Source organism: Phocoena phocoena, chromosome 20 (assembly GCF_963924675.1).
Source record: "Phocoena phocoena chromosome 20, mPhoPho1.1, whole genome shotgun sequence".
Classification (NCBI taxonomy): domain Eukaryota; kingdom Metazoa; phylum Chordata; class Mammalia; order Artiodactyla; family Phocoenidae; genus Phocoena; species Phocoena phocoena.
The window spans coordinates 11,543,637-11,560,826 of NC_089238.1; the positions used below are offsets into that span (position 1 = coordinate 11,543,637).

The window sequence follows — 17,190 nt, forward strand, 5'->3', positions numbered from 1 at the left end:
TGGGAGACTGAAGAATGAAAATTTAATGTTGCAGGAAGGCAGATGCTTAGGGTGTGGGTTCTGGCATGGGAGCACCACCCTGTCCCTGGTCTTGGGCGAGCAGACGCAGAAGCAGGGAGTGCAGGGTCCGGCAAACAGGTGTGTACCCCAGCCGGCTGAGATGCAGGTAATCATACATGTCATGGTGACTTATGGTACCATCTGAGTGCACAAAGCCAGGGTCTGCATCCAGGAAGTGCGCCCGTGGGTGGCCAGCCAGTGCTGCCCGTACCAGCTCATTCACCTGTCGGTTTTTCTCGCGAAGTGGGTTGGGGTGCTGGCCCCGAGGAAGCAGGCCCTGAGGAAGGCAAGAAGAGTTGTGAGGAGGCATCCTACCAGCCTCTGGGTATCCCGTTCCCTGTGCCAAACTGTCCCCCACCCCCCACCAGTAAGTCCCCAGCTGCAAAATACACTAGGGATGGAAAGATGATGGTCTGAGACCTTATTCTAGAAGTGAGACCTTCTAGAAGTGATGGAGGCAAGATTAACCCTGGGAATGCCTGATAACTTTTGGCTATTTAAGTGTCTTGAATTTCTCAATACCCCGAGAATCTCTAGCAGTCTCTTGGGCAAAAGGGGCTAACTGGTCCCTGAACATGTCCTTAACCACAGCCCCTCTGATGGGTGTAGCAAGCTTCAACATGAGATTCTGCCTTCAACCACTGCTCTGTGCTAAGCTGCCCAGAACCGTGCAGCTGTGGCTACACGTGAAGGGGTCCCAGAACACTGCCGTTCTTCCTTTCCCACCCTCCCACTCTCTCACCAGCACCACGACCCGGGCCTGGGGCTGCCGCTGGTTCACCAGTTGCACGATGGCCTTGATGCCTCCAGCCACCTGCTCTGCGGTGTGCCCGTGGTTATTGGTACCCACCCAGACCACCACGATCTGTGGAAAGAGAGGCATGAAGCAGTGGTGAGGGGGCAGGCTAAGGGTGCTCTAGCTGCCCACCCAAGCCCTGCTCACCTTGGGCCGGATGTGTTCCAGCTCCCCGTTCTCCAGACGCCACAGCACGTGCTGCGTGTTGTCACCGCCAATGCCAAAGTTAAGGGCATGAAGAGGGGAAAAGAGCTCCCGCCAGATCTGTGGGCAAGAAGTGGTGTGGGCACAGGGGCACTGTCAGCATCGACCACCACTCTCTATCCAAAGGTTAACCAAATGTCATCATGGAAGAGCCCTGCTTTACGGAAGCAGTCTGGTTAAATCTCACCTCGAGCAAACCCCAATATGGTCAAACCTCACTTTACGCAAACCCATTATAGTCTCACTTCCACAAAACCCCATGGAAGCAGGACTCCCTTCACGGAAGCCTATTCTACTTGAGCCAGGCATCGAACCAGCAGCATTCCAGTTGAACCTCACTTTGAGGAAAGCCATGGTTTAACGTCGCTTAATGGAAAGATATCATAATTGAGCCCCCTTAGTAGAGACCTATTACCGTTGACCTTCACTTTGTGGAAATAACTATAGCTCTGTGGAAATCCATTAGGGCTGGGCACTAGTTTAAACAAACAAAGAGCCTCATCCTAGGCAGTATTGCACGAAGCCTCATTTTAAGTCTCACTATACACAGACCCAGTACGACAAAGCCAGGACACACACTTCCTTCTCAGTAGAATGTGGCACATTACACTGAGATTCTGGGTGCCCGGCGTTACCTGAGGCTATTTCGGGTACCCCATACACCGCCTGGTTTGGGCTCTGGTCCAGGTCTGTCAGTGAGGGCACAGGCCTGGGTGGGGCAGGAAGAGAGGGACGGGCCTCACCTCGCACTGGTGCATTAGCTGGACTAAGGAGTCCCCGATGAAGACGACTTCGGGTTCTTTATCTTTGCTGTCGGCTACGAACCGATGGTGCTTTGGGGACGTAAAGGGGGAGTCAGTGGCACGCACGCTGCTGGGCCCGCCCCGCCCCGCTTTCTTAGGCGGCACCACGCCAACTGCCCTCAGTTTCCCAATCTCGTAATGAGAGCGGCGCAAACCAGCTACTCTCTCAGAGCCTTCCCCCCCACCCCCCGCCCCCAGCCCCGGACTCCAGAGTATCGCGGGCGGGGTCGCTCACCAGGGACATCCAGCGCCCGTCGCCCTGCACGTCCTGCACCGGCGTGGGCTTGCTGGCTGGGTTCTCTTCTCCGCTCATCTTGGCGCCGCGGCTCCAGCAGCACAAGCGAGCGCGGTCAGCCGGGGAGTGTTCCTGGAGGAGGCGGCGCCGCCACGCCCACCCCTACCCCTCAGGCAACAATGGACTGTCCCGAAGCCCGCACTCTAGCGGAGGGCGCGGCCGATCCCGGGCGCCGCCTCCTCTCCGGGGCGGAAACCTTCACTTAGAGGAATTGGCCTTGCTTCCCCCACGGCGGCCGCGCAGTGGGCTCGTCCGGCGCTTCCTGCCCGGGCCGCTCACTCTCCGGCAGCGGCGGCGGCACGGGGCGTGGGGGGAGGCGAGACCATCCAGTACCCGTGGAGGGGAGGAGGGAGAAACCACCCTACCGTGAAAGCAGAGTGGGGAAAAATCTAGCGCCCTTCCGCGTGGGAAGAAACCATTTGCTATAGGGCGAGAAATGTGGGGAAGGAACCACCTACTGTGTGTGGGGGTGTGTGTCTGTGTCTGTGTGTCTCATTCACGTGGTGGTAGGGGAGTGAGTGGACGAGTCCATGCTTGGATCTTTGAGGGGGTGGCTCAAACGCACCTGGCAAGGAAGGGACGCTCCCATTTTCTTCTGACGTGGGGGAGAGAAAAGGAGGATGGAAATGTGAAAATTAGAGGCTCAGCTGTAAGGAGACACTCACGCCAAGGCAGTGCCAGGACCTTAGTGAGCCTATCTGCTCATGGGCCTCCCCTGCTCAAATTATGCCAGTTTTTATGGCATAATTTCTAAACTATATGTCTTTGCATTACAGACATTACCCTGCAAAGAGAGTAGTAGAAGATGCAGAAAGATAAAGGAAATTAGAGATGCTGCAAGGCCCACGTCCAGCCTGGAGCCCCTCCCGCGCAGCTCATCTTACAGATCTGTGGCCTCTGCTCCCCTCCCTAAACGTATGGCTGACCAACAACTTCAGTTGGGTGTGTCTGAGCTCCAAAACCTACATCCACAGCCAAGGCCACCTAAGGTCGCTGCCCCCCACCTCCTGCCCCAAATTAATCTCAGTCCTCAAGTCTTCCCAGATCTCCCTGTTCTGGGGGACCAGGTGGGGGTCCCACACCACCCTCAAAGTCCTGCTCATATTCCTGTAGCTCCACTCCCAGATGGGATCTTCCTATCTATTCATTCCTTCTAGGTAGGTTGATACTGAGATACAGAGATGAATCTTATTTATTGTGTTTGTGTTTTGCCTCAATCCACTCGCCTGGAACAGGGCCTGACTCACAGTATTAATACGAAGTACTATCTATGGCTGTTCACACGTACTTGCTGAATGAGTATTAAAGGAATGGGTCAGATCCTGGCCTTGTCCCAGCGTGTTGGGGGAGGCAGATCCAGACACAAAGCTGAGGGAGCGATCAAGGCTGTGATTAAGGAATGCACAGGGGACCTCTGTGGGAGAAGAAAGAGAAGGACTCAGGGTGAGGGATTTCCTAGAAGGAGTAGTATCTAAGGAGTTCGGCTTTGAAAGATAGTGAAGGTTGGGCAAGCAACATTACCAGGTAATACAGAATATAGCTTATTAGGGTATGGGGAATACCCCGGCATACCTTGATTTTGGTGGCCTAGTGGTTAGGATTCTGGGCTTTCACTGCTGTGGGCCGGGGTCCAATCCCTGGTCAGGAAACTGAGATCCCGCAAGCCACGCGGCCAAAAAAAAAAACAAAAAAAGAAACAGTCTAAGGGGACAAGTGTAGTGAGAAACAAAATTTACAGGCATCCATTCACCAAGCACTGTTTTCAAATTGTATGTTGGCTTATTTCATACTTACAGCAGTTATAAGAAGGAGAAGATACCAACTCCATTTTACAGATTAGGAAACTGAAGCTCTGAGCAGTTACATACTTTTCCGAGGTCACAGAGCTCAAATGTGCCTGGGCATTTGAACCTAGGTAGTGTAGGTCTGCTCTAGAGCCTAGCTCTAAATGACGACACTATACTGACTCTCTAGGGATAAAGCCTGTGACGGCTTGGAGACTGGCTGTGTGTAGGGCTCCCGTAGCCCTTCTCCCCCTTGGCTTCGCCTACATCTCCGGGCTCCAGAGAGAAAGTCCGCGATAGATGTCTAAACCAATCAGCATTGAGGAAGGGGGCGGGCCTAGTGGACCTCACAGCCAATTGGTGGATAGGAGGTGCCTAAGGGCAAATGAAAGAGGCTTCCGAATGTGAGGTCGGGAGGGGCGGGGCTATAACCTGCACTCTGGGCAGCTGGCACGTGCCCCTGGGCCTGTGCCTCTTGGGGTGGGGGTGGGGAGCCAAAGGGCGTGGGAGGGGCACGCGCATGCGTGCTTGCACGAGGCCCTGTGTGAGACCCGGAAGAGTATCAGGCACGTTGAGAGCTTGGGTCACCGCCGAAAATAAGCCATTGTACCCCACAGCCACGTGGAGTGGGCGGGTGGGGGGGGCGGGGTTCGTTGGGGACAGGAGAAGGTGAGGGGCCCTTCCCCTTCCCTGCCGCCACCAACTGTACTCCCTTCCCAACCTCATCTGCCCCACGCAGCCTTGTTTCCTACCCGCTTCTATGACCAGGCCCCTGTCCCTGATAGCTCCTCTGTTGCCCTTTCTGCCCTCCCGAGTTATTCTCTTTTTCTCCAACTTCCATTTTCTTTCCTGCCCTTCTCTCTCTACCATCTCTCTCCACTTTCTACATTCTCCAGTACCTCCTTTACCCCTGGATTTCTCGTCTGTCCAAAGTCCCTTTCTGGTTCACCAGATCCCGCCAATATCATGATCCCTTTCCCATTCCCCATTTTTTAGCTATTTCTTCATATCCCTGTTCTCTCTAACCCTTTCTCTATCCCCTGATAAATCTTGCCGTTCAGCATGACTCCCTTGACCTCATCCTACTCCTATGACCCTGCCTTTTTTTCTGACCTTACCCTGACCAAGCCTTTTCCAGTTGCTCTCTACCAATCCCTTTGTCTCATCTTGTGTCTCTAAATAGTACTCCCAGCTCACCCCAAACCATCTCTTCTCGCTACTCACTTCTAGGTCTTTGAGTTATCTGTATGCTGATGACCACCCTGTCTTATTTTTTTCTTTTTAAATTGATTTCATTTATTTATTTTTGTCTGCGTTGGGTCTTCTTTGCTACGTGCGGGCTTTCTTTAGTTGTGGCGAGCGGGGGCTACTCTTGGTTATGGTGCACAGGCTTCTCATTGCGGTGGCTTCTCTCCTTGCGGAGCACGGGCTCTAGGTGCGCGGGCTTCAGTAGTTGTGGCACACGGGCTTAGTTGCTCCACAGCATGTGGGATCTTCCCGCACCAGGGCTCGAACCCGTGTCCCCTGCATTGGCAGGCGGATTCTTAACCACTGCGCCACCAGGGAAGCCCAACCACCCTGTCTTTTATCTTCCAGGGCACCATGGACCCCAGGGGGCCAGCCCTCAAGCCTTTCCAGCAGCCTGAGAAACCTGGTCGAGTCCGCCGTCGGAAGACCAGGCGGGAGCGTAATGAGGCCCTGGTGGGCAGTCGCCGGTCATTGGCCCATCAGGATCCTGCCGTGGCCAGTCGGGATCCACATGTGGTTCTCCGGAATTCTGTGGCACCTGCTGCCCCCAAGCTCGTGGTCATAACCCAGGGGCGCCTGAGCCGGGAGCACTGGGGTCTCTTCAGCCACGAGGTGAAATCTCTGGACGTGGCACGACTGCTTAGCAGTGGGTCCCTAGAGTCAGGCACCCCTGCACTCCCCACCAAGTCCTCCCCAAGCCCAGGCAGGGCCCAAGAACCAGCCCCACCGTCAAGGGGCAAGGAAAACCAAGTGCCTGGAGCCTCGGGCCCAGGCCCACCCAGTCCCCCCCAGCTCCCTGGCTTGGGGCAGCTGCTGGGGGAGCTGCAATGCCAGCTGATTCTGCCACAGGCCTTCCCCAGGAGGAACCTAGTACAAGAGGCCAGGGATGCCATCGTGGGCACCTTACAGGCCTGCCATGGCTGTGTGCCTGACCTTACTCTGGTGCTCCGGGGCTGCCAGCCACACTTGCCAGGTGAGCTCCCCTCCTGCCCCCTGAGTTTCCTTTTCTTTTGTCTGCTCTATCTCAGCTGTGCCCCATGCTTCTTTCCTCTGTGCCAGGGACCAAGCCTAAGGGCCCTGAGAGACAAAGGATGACATCCTCCTGGATCAACAGCCCTGAGGAGGCCCCAGGGGAGGGGAGGCAGAGGAGGCGAGAGGGGACAAAGGAGCTCACCTTCGCCGTGCCTCACACCTCCGGCACTCCTACTGTGTACCCGGTGAACCTGGCACCACCTAAAGGTCCCTGGCCACCCGCATTGTCCTCGTTGCCTTCGCCATCTGGGGCGGCCTGCGGCCCCCCAACAGCCTTTGATCTGCTGAAAAGCATCTGGCTGGTAGACACACCTCCCCCTCCCCGGCCCTGGGGGATTGGCCCACCACAACCCCTGCCTCAGCCACCATCACCCTTGTTGTCCCGAACCTCTGCCCTGGACTGGAGCCCCAGCCCCCCTGCCCCACTGCCCAGCCTCTCCTGGGTTGTGGCCCGGAGCAGCCCAGAGGCCTGGTGCTTTCCACCCATGAGACTGTACTGAGCAGGCTGAGGCTGGGTTGGGGGAAGGAATCCCATACTCTGATCACTTCAATAAAGTACCTTCCTCATGATCCTCTTGGTTTTTAGTGAGTGGCTGGCCCAGGAGAGCAGCTTTTCCTAGCTCTGAGTTCTGGGTCCAGGGTAGAGGGGAAGGTACTGTCACTTGTCCCCTTCCTAAGGCCCAGGGGCCTTCAGTCAGTCTAACACATCCACCCACTGAGGCCAACTATGTGTTCAACTCTGAGCTCTGATAATGCTGGGGCTCCAGAGTGAGTGAGACTGAGGCTGTGTCCCCAGGGGACTCCCAGTACAGTGGTGAACACAGACAGTTTCAGCCCTAGTGGTTGCATCTGGGAGAGAGAGAGGTGCAGGGGCTGAGGGAGTCCAAGGAGGGAGTCATGACTCTGCCCTGCTGATGAGGGAGTTGACATAAGACCCTTATATTTTTTAAGTTTGGTAGAAACTTGCTAGTAGAGAAGGAAAAGAGTATTTCAGGCAATCTAGAAATGCTCTTCTGTGGAACAGCATGTGCAAGGCCTGGTGGAGGGCAAATAGGGGATGTGGGACCATTTTCATTCATCCTATATCCCTAGGCCATGCTGGGATCTAGAGTGAGTCACGTCTGGGCTCTGCCTATGAGAGGCTTCTGGTCTGGTGGGCACAGGAGCAGTGTGTGTGCAGGATCCGGGCAGGAATGACACATGAGGCCTGGATATGGCGACAGACTTTTTTCTTTGGGCTACAGTATATTTAACATTTTAGAATCAGTTATGTACTGTTACAAACCAGTGTGCTTGATTTGAATAAAAATAAATTCTAGCTTCTCTCTCAAAATAAAGAAAGAAAGGAAAGAGAGAAAGAAACGAAGGAGAAAGGAAGGAGAGAAGGAAGGAAGGAGGGAAGGAGGGAGGGAGGGAGAGAGGCAAGGAGAGGGAGGGAAGGAGGAAGGAAAGAAACCTGGCAGCAGACCTACTATCCCTCCTGTTAACAACTGGCTGAAGCCAAGTAGCAGAGGCTCCTTTTTTGTGGGGTCCACACTCTCCTTTGAAAGCATTTCACACATTTACGTTTCCTGCTTGGCCTCCTGACTTAGAAAGTTTTTTAAAATGATATTTTGAGGAGCAGCAGATTTTCTGCAGTGGAGGGGGAGGGATGAAGCTGGAAACGTGTTGGAATCTGATCAGGAAAACGAAGCTGAGGGGCTTGGACTGTACTCTGTAAAGGTTTTCCAGGGCTCCCCATTGCCCACAGGGAAACCATAAAGTCAGTACCAGGGTGTAGGGGACTGGACTGGGAGGTCACACAACTGTGACTTGGCTGAGGTTTTATGGGAAGGAAGTGGCAATGCTGGGATTTGAGCCCAAGAAATTGATTTCAGAGTTTGCTTGTGGGTTTCTCACAATACCACCTCTTCTGCCTCACAGCAGCTGGTTTCAGACCCTGGTAAGCAGTGACAGGGCAGGGTCAGGCAGCAGGGTGTAGTGGTTGTGGCTGAAGGCTCTCTGCCACCTCGGAGCTGTGTGACCCAGAACAAGTGGTTTGCCTACTCTGTGCCTCTGTGTCTCTGTAGGCACTTCACAGAGTGCGTGGAATTTGTGATGGTCACAGATGGTGATGGCTGTTATGGGGGCGGGGATGGGCAGTCAAAGAGCAGTTTGGGGACTAAACTGGGGGGAGGTCAGGACAGAGCTGGGGCCTGGGGGTTGTGGGCCATCCTGAGATGGCAGTCTGGAGGAGGATACTTGGCTTGGGGGAATGTGAGTTCACTTTAGGACACGGGGAGCTTGAGGTACCAGGGAGATTCCCAGAGGGGAGGACTGAGGCTGCGGAGGCGTGGAGAGGACGGGAAAGAGGCGTCCCCTCCCACGGGGATTGGGAAGGGTCCAGGCCGGGTCATCCTGGAGGAGGGGGCAGGGAACGCGGCTCCCGGCGGCCCCTTTAATCGGGGGCGCGCGCCAGCCGGCCCGCGCGCTCTCGCCGCCGTCGCCGGGCCGGAGTGGGAGCCGGAGCGGAGCCCGAGCTGGGGCCGGAGCGGGTGGAATGGAGCCCCCGCGCGCGCCCGCTCTGCGCCGCCTGCTGCTGCCGCCGCTGCTACTCCTGCTGCTGCCACTGCCCCCCCGCGCCCGGGCCAAGTATGTGAGGGGCAACCTCAGCTCCAAGGAGGTGAGCGCGCCGGGCCCTCCCCTGCCACCCGCCGGGCCCTCGAGGGACGAGAGGGAAGGGAGGGGGCAGGTGCCGCCCCGCCCCCTGCCGCCTCTCCCGGGCGGTCTCTCAGTGCTGCGCGGGGGGTGGGGTGGGAGGTGGGCAGGCACAGTGCGGGACTGGGTCTGGGTTGAGGCTGAGGGGGGGCCATTGGGTCGAGAGGAGACTCGGAGATTGTAGGAGGGACATTGAGGTCAGAGTTGGGCGAGGAGGGGGGCCGGGTTGGGAGAGTCGGAGTTTGGGGTGGGGGTGGGGGACGCCGAGGTGGTGCTGAAGGGACAGCACTTTTCACTGCGCATTGAGCCTGAGTTCACACTCCTGTTCAGGACCAGGAGAGGGCCGTTTGGAATACTCCCCAGCACCTGATGGTCTCTGAGACCACCGTGAGGGCGTGTGTGGATAATTAGAGGAAAGCCAGTGGGACGGTATCCCTGATGCAAGGTGTCCAGGATGGGGATCTGGCCCTCCAGGGTCTTTCTCAGGCACCTGGCAAATGGGAGAAGTGTTTGAAAGGAGGCGAAGAAACTTGGGGGTGGGGGCATCTGAAGGAGGAATCCTGGAACCAAGGTGAAAGGATCACAGAAGAATTTTGGAGGTGACTTGGTCCCCTTATGCTTCTTGGGAAACCAGGTATTCCAGGGTAGGGAAGAAAATTTGGGGGGGTGTCTGTGGAGTCGAGAGTTCTCAAGGGACTCAGAAGAGGGTCTGAGTGGGCCCCTTTTCCAGGACTGGGTGTTCCTGACGAGATTTTGCTTCCTCTCGGATTACGGCCGACTGGACTTCCGTTTCCGATACCCTGAGGTGAGCCTTCCCCAAGCACTCACCATGCTAAGGCTGGATGCTCCCTTGGCTTCCCAAGGCAAGGGTTACCCCAGCTCCCTATGCTCCCCCAACCCCCCAAATCTTTGGGTCTGCAGGCCAAGTGCTGTCAGAACATCCTCCTCTATTTCGACGACCCATCCCAGTGGCCAGCCGTGTACAAGGCAGGGGACAAGGTGAAGTCTGTGAGGAGGGTGTAGGGGAAGAGGGGTAAGGTCGAAGCTAGCCAAGGAGTGACCATGGCCCTGCCTCCCCTAGGACTGCCTGGCCAAGGAGTCAGTGATCAGGCCAGAGAACAACCAGGTCATCAACCTCACCACCCAGTATGCCTGGTCAGGCTGTCAGGTATGGGCCCAGTCTGGGGGAATGGGCAGGTGCTGGAGGTCAAGGGCCAGGGGGAGGCACAGGCAGGCTTCAGCCTTCTTGCTCCTCCCCAGGTGGTGTCAGAGGAGGGAATACGCTACCTGAGCTGCTCTAGCGGCCGCAGCTTCCGCTCAGTGCGTGAAAGGTGGTGGTACATTGCACTCAGCAAGTGTGGGGTAAGGGGCTGGGCCGGCAACCGGGGCCTGCCTTCTCCTCCTTGCCTTCCTGCCGACCCCCTCCCTGCCCAGGGCCCCCCTTAGGCCTCCACACTCCCCACAGGGAGATGGGCTGCAGCTGGAGTATGAGATGGTCCTCACCAATGGCAAGTCTTTCTGGACACGGCATTTCTCTGCTGATGAGTTTGGTGAGCATATGGGGATCCAGGATCTTTTGTGGGAGCCCAGAGCTGGGAGCCTGTTGAGGGACACCCATCCTGACTGCATGGTTTCCTCCTTCCACCAAATTGGCAGGGATCCTGGAGACAGATGTGACTTTCCTTCTCGTCTTCATCCTCATCTTCTTCCTCTCCTGTTACTTTGGATGTGAGTCCAGCACATGGGGTGTGGGGGAGAGATGGGGGAGGGGAAACCAGGTTGGAGGAGATGAGCTGCTCTCCCTTCCTGCTGTGTACAGCCTTCCCCTACCCTCCTTCCAGATTTGCTGAAAGGTCGTCAGTTGCTCCACACGACTTATAAGATGTTCATGGCTGCAGCAGGAGTGGAGGGTGAGCTTTAGAGTATTGCAATTTGAGTTCTGTGGGAGGAGGGCCTTAGGGCTCACATACCTGGGCCTAAGCAAGGAGGGGCTGGGGACCTGGACTCCTGGGCCCTGGGAGAGGAGGGGCTGGGGGCCTGGACTCCTGGGTCAGAGGGAGGAGGGGTCTGGGGCCTGGACTCCAGAGTTTCCTAGGAGGTCAGTGAGAATAAAGGGTCTAGAATCCTGATGGGGGTGAAGAAAGGGTTTTGGTCATCTGGATCATAGTGTTAGGGAACAGTGATGCCCTAAAGCTGCTTTCTGTCCTTTCCTCTCTCTGCCCATCCTCCCCTCAGTCCTGAGCCTCCTGTTCTTCTGCATCTACTGGGGCCAATATGCCACTGATGGCATTAGCAATGAGAGTCTGAAGATCTTGGGTGAGAATGAAGTGGACCCGGGAGGGTGCCGGGGCTCCTCTGCAATTTGAGCCCTGTGTCTGAGCTGCCCTCTCCTCCCTCCTACCAGCCAAGCTGCTCTTCTCCTCCAGCTTCCTCATCTTCCTGCTGATGCTCATCCTTCTGGGGAAGGGATTCACGGTGACACGGTGCCCAGGCTGGGGCGGGAGGGACCACTGTCGGGCGGGTGGTGGCTGGGCTAGGGAGCAGGGCAGAGATTGGGCTGGGGGGGTGGCTGCCCCCTCCTCTCTTGACGGCCCCCACCCCTGCTGTCCCCCCTCACGGCCTGCCGCCAGGGGCCGCATCAGCCACTCGGGCTCGGTGAAGTTGTCTGTCTACATGACCCTGTACACCCTCACCCACGTGGTGCTGCTCATCTATGAGGCCAAGGTGAGTCCTGCCTGCCACTGCTCAGGCTCTGCCCCATCCTCCTCGCCCTTCAAAGCTTTTGGTGGCCTCTTCCACCTGTCTGCTAGCCCTTCCCCACATCGCGCTCTTCCTGGCTCTCTCTCTCCCACTCTGTGGTTTTCCGCCTTCCCATCTGTCTAAGTGCATTCCTCCCCTCTTCACCATCTCAGAGTAGCTCTCTTCCTCCTCCCTCTGTCTCTCACTGTCTGTCACATTTAATGCTCAGTGTCGTGATTAAGTTCGGGAGTCACACAGACCTGGATTCCGCTCTGGTTCTCCCACTTCCCAGCTGGCTAACCTTGGCTGATGGCCCCCCTCTCTGGGCCTGTTTCCTCTTCTGTAAAATTAGGAGGATCTTACCTACCCCAGGGGACTTCTCTAAGGCTTTATATCACCTTGACTTTGGCCGAAAGTCTTCCTGCTTAGCTTCAGTTTCCCCTTCTGTGAAGTGGGGTGAAAATAAGACCTATTTCGTCAAGTTGATGCAAATGGAAAAGCTTACACATGGTGCTGTTTAGCCCCCTGTGTCGGGCCCATGGTAGCAGATATATTCTCTATCTTTTTGCCCTCTCTCTCTACTTCTATATGCTTTCATCTCTATCACTCATTCTCCTGCTGCCTCTGTCCTGACCAAGTACCTCTGCCCCTTGGGTACCTGAGGGTGGGGTCTGGGGTCCCTGTGTGGAGGGTTGGAGGCCAGGGCTATGACCAGCCTTCTCCCTTGGGTCCAGTTCTTTGACCCGGGCCAGGTACTGTACACGTATGAGTCGCCAGCGGGCTACGGGCTCATCGGGCTACAGGTGGCAGCTTACGTGTGGTTCTGCTATGCCGTGCTCATCTCCTTGCGCCACTTCCCAGAGAAGCAGCCCTTTTATGTGCCCTTCTTTGCTGCCTACACCCTCTGGTGAGACGTGCTGGGGCCCCAACCTGTCCCTGCCTTCCCTGGCTTCTCAAAAATGGCTCTTCCCAACTCAAACCCTCCTCTTGGAGGCAGACGGGCTTTCAAGTTAGGCAGCTGTCACCAGAGTCTGCCACTTACTCACTTTGTAACCTGGAAATAATTACTTTCCCATAGTGAAAAAAAGAGTGCCTCAGGTTACTTGCGCATAAAGAAAGGTTGTCAGGGGTATCTCCTGCAAAGGGTTATCTTGAGTATGCATAGGGCAACAGATGAGGGCTTCGAGTCCGGCACATAGTAAATGTCCAATAAAAGCTAGTTGTGATATTTTTTATTCAACATAACACAGCAGTAAAGTAGATGGATTCTAAGCCAGATTGCCTGGGTTTAGACCCAGTTCTAAAGCTTGTAAACTGTGTGACCTTATACAAGTCAATTAAATTCTCTCTGCCTCGGTTTCCTCACCTGTTTAATGGGGCTGGAGGTTGTACCTGCCTTATAGAGTCACTGTGAGAGTTAGATGAGCGTATGTATGTGAAATGCTTAGAAACAGGTCTGGCATGCAGTAAGTCTTTAATTGTTTTCATCATATGTTAATTCATTCATCAAACATCTATAGATTTCCTATCAGGTGCCAGGATTGGGGTGGGATAGAACTGAGTTAAATTCAACCTACTCCTTGCCCCCCCTCCCAAATTTCCCATGCCAGTGGGATTCCTGTCTCCTTTTAACCTCTGGCTTCTGAAGGTCACACTGGCTTCCCTCCAGTTTGGGACCCACTCGGGACCTATGTGTGTGCATAGCAGGGTATTTGGGGCCATGGGGTGGGGTGGAAGGCAGGGCCAGTGACTCTACAGACCCAATACCTCCCCTTCAGGTTCTTTGCAGTTCCGGTCATGGCCCTGATCGCCAACTTTGGGATCCCCAAGTGGGCCCGGGAGAAGATTGTCAATGGCATCCAGCTGGGGATCCATTTGTATGCCCACGGCGTGTTCCTGGTGAGGCTGGGCATCCAGTTGGGGATGGGAAACCAATGGGTGGAGGATGCATGAGGCTCTCCACGCCTGAGCTGCCTGAACCTTCTGTTCTGAGCTCTTGATCCATTTCCTTCACTTCATCCCTTTAGTCATTCAATAGACACTTACTGAGAGCCTGCTGGGTTCTGGCAGGCTATTCCACTGTATCCCCCAGAGTCCACCCTCTTCTATTCCTCTCTCCCACTTCTGTGTCCTGGCCTCTTCCCCCAACCCCACCCTCTTTCTTTGCCCCCCTCCCCATTTCCATCCTGACCCTGTGTCCCTAGACTCTCACTCTTCCCTTCTGTATCCCCACTGCCTTCCCTAAGCCCCTTGGTCTCTCCCCGCCCCCCATTCTTCCATCTCTGCTGCTCTATCACAGGAAGAAGCAACTGGGCTGGGTCAGGCTGGGGCTTCAGGGGGCCTAAATCTGAACGGCAGCAGAGGGTTTGAGCACCAAACCTCTTCTTTGCCTTGGTTTACATCCTATCTGGCCTTCTGGCTGACAGTTCTTCTATCCATCTATCCATCCATCCATCCACCATTCAATGGACACCTGTCTCAAACCAGCCTCTGTTTCATGTTGGGAACACTCACGTGCATTTATTTCGTCCTCTTGTTTAAATGGCAGAGCAACCCCAGACAGGATGGATAACTGTCACTGAACCCACTATACAGAGAGGGGAAGCTAAAGCCCAGAGAAGGGAGGTGACCTGCCAGGCTCCATGGCCTTCGGTGGTGGGGGGCAGGGGGACTTTGAACCCAATCCTTCTCCAGCAGACCACAAGATCTGGCATAAGAAGGAATCACACAGGGAAATAGGCATTGCTGAAGACCCCGCCTCCTGACGCAAGGGGTCCACCATGTATTCTTTGCAGGGAATATACTGGGCCACTGACAGAGGGGGCCAGGTCCCGCATGTTCTACCCTAGAACCTTAGGTACAGACTCACTTTCCTGGGACAGTCCCTCTGGCGGCTCTGTTCCAGGAAGTCACAAAGAGACAGAGAGAGGAGAAATGCTGAGAACCCACCATGTGCCAGGCTCTGCACCAGTGGTTTTCATTTCCACCCTCTCTTCATCTTTCCAAGTAGGCACTGTAACCCCTTTTCTGCAGTGAGGCCCTGGGAGTTTAGTCAATGTGTCCCAGATCCCACACTCAGTGAGCTGTGGGGCTGGGAGGTGGGGTGCCCTTTCTGTTATACTTAACCTTCAACCAGTTTCCTTCCTAAAAATGCGCGTGTTAGCTCAGCACAGCTCCACCTCTGGCACTCTACTGTTCTTCGGTTTCAGCTCCTTGTTCACTTATTCAGCAACTACCTTAGAGGGACTGTGCTGGGCTCCCGTGTTGCAGTGCTAGGGTCACACCCGGTCCCTGCCCTCATGGCCTGCCAGCTAATTCAGGAGACATCTCTGCATTCAACCAATATTTCTTGAGAGCTTGTGTGTGTCAGGCACTGTTCTAAAGGTATTGGGGATTCAGCAGGGAAGAGAACAGTCAAGTACCTGCCCTCCTGGAGCTAACATTCTGGAGTCTGTCAGTTGCTGTCCAGTTGAACTTCCTGTGTTTATGAAAATATTCTACAATCTGTGCTGTCCCACACGATAGCTGCTAACCACATGCGGCTGTTGCGCGCTTAAATGTGGCTAGTGTGACTGAGAAATGGAAGTTTCAGTTTAATTTTGATTAATTTGAACTTAAGTAGCCACATATGACTAGTAGCTATCACACTAGACAGAGTAGGGTGCTGAAGCTTAACCATCCAGTGACAACTGGCTGACCAGGGCTCTGATGGAGGAAGCATCGGCAGAGTAGCAAGAGTTGTGATGGACGGGAAAGGTTAGAGGCCAGGGTACTGCGAGAGCTCAGAGGAGGCGTCTAATCCAGTTGAACGGTTTCAGGGAAGCGGGGATGTCAAGTGAAGGGGAATCCTCAGGGCCTCATGTTTATGGAGGCAGCCTGAGGCCTGGACAGTCCTTCTCCAACCTGCGCCTGCCCTTCGCCCCAGATCATGACACGCCCTTCGGCGGCCAACAAGAACTTCCCGTACCACGTGCGCACGTCGCAGATCGCCTCGGCCGGAGCCCCAGGCCCCGGAGGAAGCCAATCCGCAGACAAGACCTTCCCGGAACACGTCTACGGGAACGTGACGTTCATCAGCGACTCGGTGCCCAACTTCACGGAGCTCTTCTCCATCCCCCCGCCCACCTCCTGCGTAAGCCCCGCGGCCCCGGCGCCGGAGGAGCTGCTGGCGCCGCCCCTGGAGTACTTGACCCCGCTCCCGGCCCCTCCACCGCCCTCCACGTCCAGGCGCCTGAGCCCACCCCCTGCTTTTCGCACCCCCAGCGCCCCAACGCCGCGCCGCGACCATCCCCCGGCGCCCGCGCCCACCTTGCCGGACTGGGTCCTGGCGCTGTTGCGTACGCCCCCTCGGACACCCCGCGCGGTGCCCCCGCCGCCGGCGGCCTTCCGCGGTTCTCCCCCGCCTCCCCGGCCGCCGCCGGAGTTCGCCCGGCGCACCCCGACGCCGCCCCTTGAGTACCTGGCCCCACTGTCCAGGCGCCCCTGACTGACACCTGCGCCCACACCTCGGGAGGGGGGATCATCGGGGGAAGAGGGACGGGCCTTCGGGGCCGCATCTGCCCCCCGTGGGTCCTGGACGGCCTCTGACCCTGACCCCCCTCCCAGGCCGGGAAGCAGGTGGAGGAGACAGCGGTGGCGGCGGCGGTGGCCCCGAGGGGCCGCGTGGTGACCATGGCCGAGCGGGGCGCGGCCTCCCCGCCCCCTTCCTCTCGGTTCCCCAAGGCGGCCGACCCGAGCTGGGATGGCCCGACGCCACCCTACCAGCCGCTCGTGCCCCAGACAGCGGCGCCGCACACCGGCTTCACCGAATACTTCAGCATGCACACGGCCGGGGGCACCGCACCCCCGGTCTGAGCACCCCTGCCCGCGCCTGCCCCATGGGCCGCGCGCCGGGCCCCGGCCGGGCTCCGGATCCCCGCTCTATCCCGGCCCCAGGGCTCTGCCAACCCCGGCCTTCCCAAACCTCCCCACCCCGCGCGCCCAGGTAGGGGTGCGTAGTGTCCCGCTCCCGACCCTTCCCCCGACTCTTGTGCCAAACGGTCCCGCGGGAGCCGCTCTCCCCGTCCCCTCCCTCAGCCCCTGCCCCGAGCGGCACCGGATTCTGGGCTCCCGCTGTTCCGTGACCTCCGGCCCCCTGGCCCCCTCCGAGACCTCTGACCCCGCCGGACCCCGGAAAACCAGTGACGATCGCCGGGACCCTGCCTGTGACTCTCCAGGACTCTGCGACCCCGAGCCACCGCTCCCGGGACGGATGTTGTGAAGCTAGTCTCGACTCCTACCTTCCCTTGGGATCTCTGTGACCTAGCACCCGTACTCTGTTCACCCTATCTCCATCTCGAAGGCCCTCCCTCAGGTCCTTGGCAGAAAGACTTTTTTCCCCTTCTTGCCAAAATAAAGAGGATTCGTTGAGTTTTTATCTTTAATAGGATGGGCTCTTCTACACCTTGACAGCGCTCAGAGACGGGGCTGAGCAAGAACCGTTCCAGGCTCGGGACCACAGTGCGCCCAACTGTGAAATGGTATCTTGGGAGG

General features: G+C 56.7%; 3 protein-coding genes across 4 annotated transcripts; 2 read left to right on the top strand and 1 right to left on the bottom strand.

Moving 5' to 3' along the window:
• Positions 1-5: 5 nt before the first annotated feature.
• Positions 6-2,457, bottom strand: PAFAH1B3 (platelet activating factor acetylhydrolase 1b catalytic subunit 3). Its single transcript, XM_065898849.1, has 5 exons — positions 2,099-2,457; positions 1,804-1,893; positions 1,004-1,120; positions 803-925; positions 6-337 (listed from the first exon to the last, which is right to left on the bottom strand). Exons 1-5 carry the CDS (start codon positions 2,174-2,176, stop codon positions 47-49), a joined length of 699 nt encoding a protein of 232 aa, XP_065754921.1. The 5' UTR covers positions 2,177-2,457; the 3' UTR covers positions 6-46.
• A 3,087-nt stretch (positions 2,458-5,544) lies between these two features.
• On the top strand, positions 5,545-6,722 carry PRR19 (proline rich 19). Its single transcript, XM_065899609.1, has 2 exons — positions 5,545-6,163; positions 6,250-6,722. Exons 1-2 carry the CDS (start codon positions 5,545-5,547, stop codon positions 6,720-6,722), a joined length of 1,092 nt encoding a protein of 363 aa, XP_065755681.1.
• Positions 6,723-8,751: 2,029 nt separating this feature from the next.
• On the top strand, positions 8,752-17,081 carry TMEM145 (transmembrane protein 145). 2 transcript variants are annotated; one of them, XM_065899169.1, is made up of 15 exons: positions 8,752-8,884; positions 9,650-9,724; positions 9,841-9,918; positions 10,001-10,087; positions 10,180-10,281; positions 10,385-10,469; positions 10,576-10,647; positions 10,761-10,829; positions 11,155-11,235; positions 11,324-11,402; positions 11,550-11,643; positions 12,393-12,565; positions 13,437-13,557; positions 15,584-15,790; positions 16,264-17,081. In XM_065899169.1, the coding sequence occupies exons 1-15, from the start codon at positions 8,762-8,764 to the stop codon at positions 16,510-16,512; spliced, it is 1,695 nt and encodes a 564-aa protein (XP_065755241.1). In that variant the 5' UTR covers positions 8,752-8,761; the 3' UTR covers positions 16,513-17,081. The 2 variants fall into 2 exon arrangements, with proteins under 2 accessions (XP_065755241.1, XP_065755242.1); XM_065899170.1 differs by having other exon boundaries at positions 8,762-8,884; positions 10,180-10,239; positions 16,735-16,815.
• Positions 17,082-17,190: the final 109 nt, after the last annotated feature.

Coding starts and splice junctions, on each gene's coding strand:
- PAFAH1B3 (XM_065898849.1), bottom strand. CDS start 2,176: ATGAGCGGAGAAGAGAACCCAGCCAGCAAGCCCACGCCGGTGCAGGAC. Junction 1,894..2,098: donor ACGGGCGCTGGATGTCCCTG/GTGAGCGACCCC, acceptor ACGTCCCCAAAG/CACCATCGGTTCGTAGCCGA. Junction 926..1,003: donor TGGAACACATCCGGCCCAAG/GTGAGCAGGGCT, acceptor CTCTTTCCACAG/ATCGTGGTGGTCTGGGTGGG.
- TMEM145 (XM_065899169.1), top strand. CDS start 8,762: ATGGAGCCCCCGCGCGCGCCCGCTCTGCGCCGCCTGCTGCTGCCGCCG. Junction 8,885..9,649: donor GCAACCTCAGCTCCAAGGAG/GTGAGCGCGCCG, acceptor CCCCTTTTCCAG/GACTGGGTGTTCCTGACGAG. Junction 11,644..12,392: donor TGCTCATCTATGAGGCCAAG/GTGAGTCCTGCC, acceptor CCTTGGGTCCAG/TTCTTTGACCCGGGCCAGGT.
- PRR19 (XM_065899609.1), top strand. CDS start 5,545: ATGGACCCCAGGGGGCCAGCCCTCAAGCCTTTCCAGCAGCCTGAGAAA. Junction 6,164..6,249: donor CTGCCAGCCACACTTGCCAG/GTGAGCTCCCCT, acceptor CCTCTGTGCCAG/GGACCAAGCCTAAGGGCCCT.